General features: G+C 36.9%; 1 protein-coding gene across 1 annotated transcript; it reads left to right on the top strand.

Moving 5' to 3' along the window:
* Window positions 1-1,004: 1,004 nt before the first annotated feature.
* On the top strand, window positions 1,005-1,559 carry LOTGIDRAFT_176235 (hypothetical protein; the record flags this gene model as incomplete). The annotated part of the gene is made up of 1 exon (XM_009067657.1): window positions 1,005-1,559. One exon carries the CDS (start codon window positions 1,005-1,007, stop codon window positions 1,557-1,559), a length of 555 nt encoding a protein of 184 aa, XP_009065905.1.
* Between the last annotated feature and the right edge of the window lie 586 nt (window positions 1,560-2,145).

The raw sequence follows: 2,145 nt of genomic DNA on the forward strand, positions 1-2,145 counted from the left end.
CTGTATCCCAAAAACTACGATTCAGTTTCGGGATGGATTCCCGATGTCGGTGACGGAGAAGTTTTAAAAGAACCGGTCAGAACTGTAGCAAATGACGCAGACCTTGCTAGGATAAGGGTAGTTGCTAGAAACACACTGGAAAGAGTGACTCGCGGAGTAAATCACGGATTTGAAAAACGAGCGCTTCAATACAACAATGTTGTCGAGAACAACAGATGGAGTAATTACGTAAATTGGAAGTTGTATCCTTTATTTGGTCTCTTGGAACACAGAAAGGTTTCCATAGGTTTACCGTATAAAATTCATTTGCAAAGAGAAATCAACGACAACAAGATATTCTTTGGTGAAAACAACTCTGACGCAAAATTGGAAATAACGAATATCCAACTTTACATACCGGTAATCACTCCTTCCGTAGAAGTGGAAACGAGAATATTCAACTCTTTAACCAAAGACATCGAAATTGCTTTTCTTCGTCGTAACACGGTAGGTAGCATGACTTTAACGGGAGAATCCACCACGTGGCCAATCACCAACACCGTCAAACCAGCGAGATATCTAATGGTCGGTTTCAAAAACTTGCCAGACTCTCAGACAAATAACAACATTTTCAGAGTGGCATTGAACTATACTCAAGATGCCATCATTCGCAAAGTTCAAGTCAGATTGAACAACGATAATTATCCCAATCAACCTTTGACAATTGATCCTTCCAAAAAAGATTACAACGAATTGTACAGAAACTATAAAAACATGTGCGAATTGTTTGGAAATACGCCTCAGTTTGAATACACAGATTTTTCACTCAATCATCCAATCTTTTGTTTCGATCTGTCAGCTCAACAAGAAGATCTTTTCAAAACAGGGGTAAACATAAATATTCACATCGATAAAACACAAGGAGATGTGACCGGCTACTGTTTATTGCTGGAAGAAGCAAAACATTTGATTAAAATATCAGATAGAAGAATGATAAGAATTGAATAAAAAAACACCCTTTAAAAATGAAACCAGAAACTTTAGTTATGAAAATAATAGAAGCTATGGAAACGAATTCGCCGACTCTAATAACTTACAGCGGTAAAAAAGTGCATATAACCCAAAAGATTATCGATAAATACATACATTGCAAAGTCAGAGACGATATAGACTTGGAAAGAATTGATGAGAATTTAACTAAAAAAGGTGGATTTTTACCTTTCTTACCTTTAATCTTTGCTGGTTTAGCTGCAGCTGGTGCAACTGCTGGTGGAGCTGCTGGGATAGCCAAAGCTGTCAACGATAAGAAAGCTGAAGCCGCTGCAAACGCCGAAGCGCGTAGACACAATTTGGCAATGGAAAGAGAAGCACGAGGAGGTTCGGGAGTAGGAGATATATTAGGGACGGTTAAAGAATTCGGACAAAGATTTGGCGAAGAAACCAAGAAAACCGTTAAAGAGGGATTAAGCAAATTAATAGATAAAATCGACACCGGAGAAATGAAGGTCAAACACAAGGGCAACGCCATATTTTTAAAAAAACATACGTTCGGGCGAGGGAATCTTCCTTTCAAAGTATGAAGGCAACAGAGTGATTTTTAGTACGAAAATGTAATAATTAAAAATGGGCAAGAATTCAAACATTCGGACATATTTCCTAGTAACCCAATGCTCGTGTGCATTTGCGGTAGTTCAGGTTCTGGGAAAACTCATCTCACTTTTAACATGTTGACAACACCAAACCTTTTAGATTTCGATTCTCTGTATATCTACACAACAACACCAGAGCAATCGTATTATCAATTCCTCAAAGCTTTAGAATATTTACCAAAGAAAGACGTTCAAGACATATTTCAATATTACGAAGAAAACGAAGAAGAAGTGGAAATAAAAGATATCATAGAAAACTTCATTAAATCAAAGAATCCATCTTTCAATCCAACGGATATAAAAGTTTTTCTTACGAAAAATGTTAATGATCTAGACTTGTCTAATATTGATAGCAATCGAAAGAACTTAATATTGTTTGACGACTGCGTAGCGCAAAGAAATCAAACTGTTCAACAAGAATTCTTCACCAAAGGAAGACATCACAACTGTCACTGCATATACCAATCCCAATCTTTTTACGGGATGGATTCTATGTTCATTAGAAAAAATGCGAATT

The sequence above is a fragment of the Lottia gigantea genome (assembly GCF_000327385.1).
Source record: "Lottia gigantea unplaced genomic scaffold LOTGIsca_842, whole genome shotgun sequence".
Taxonomy (NCBI): Eukaryota; Metazoa; Mollusca; class Gastropoda; family Lottiidae; genus Lottia; species Lottia gigantea.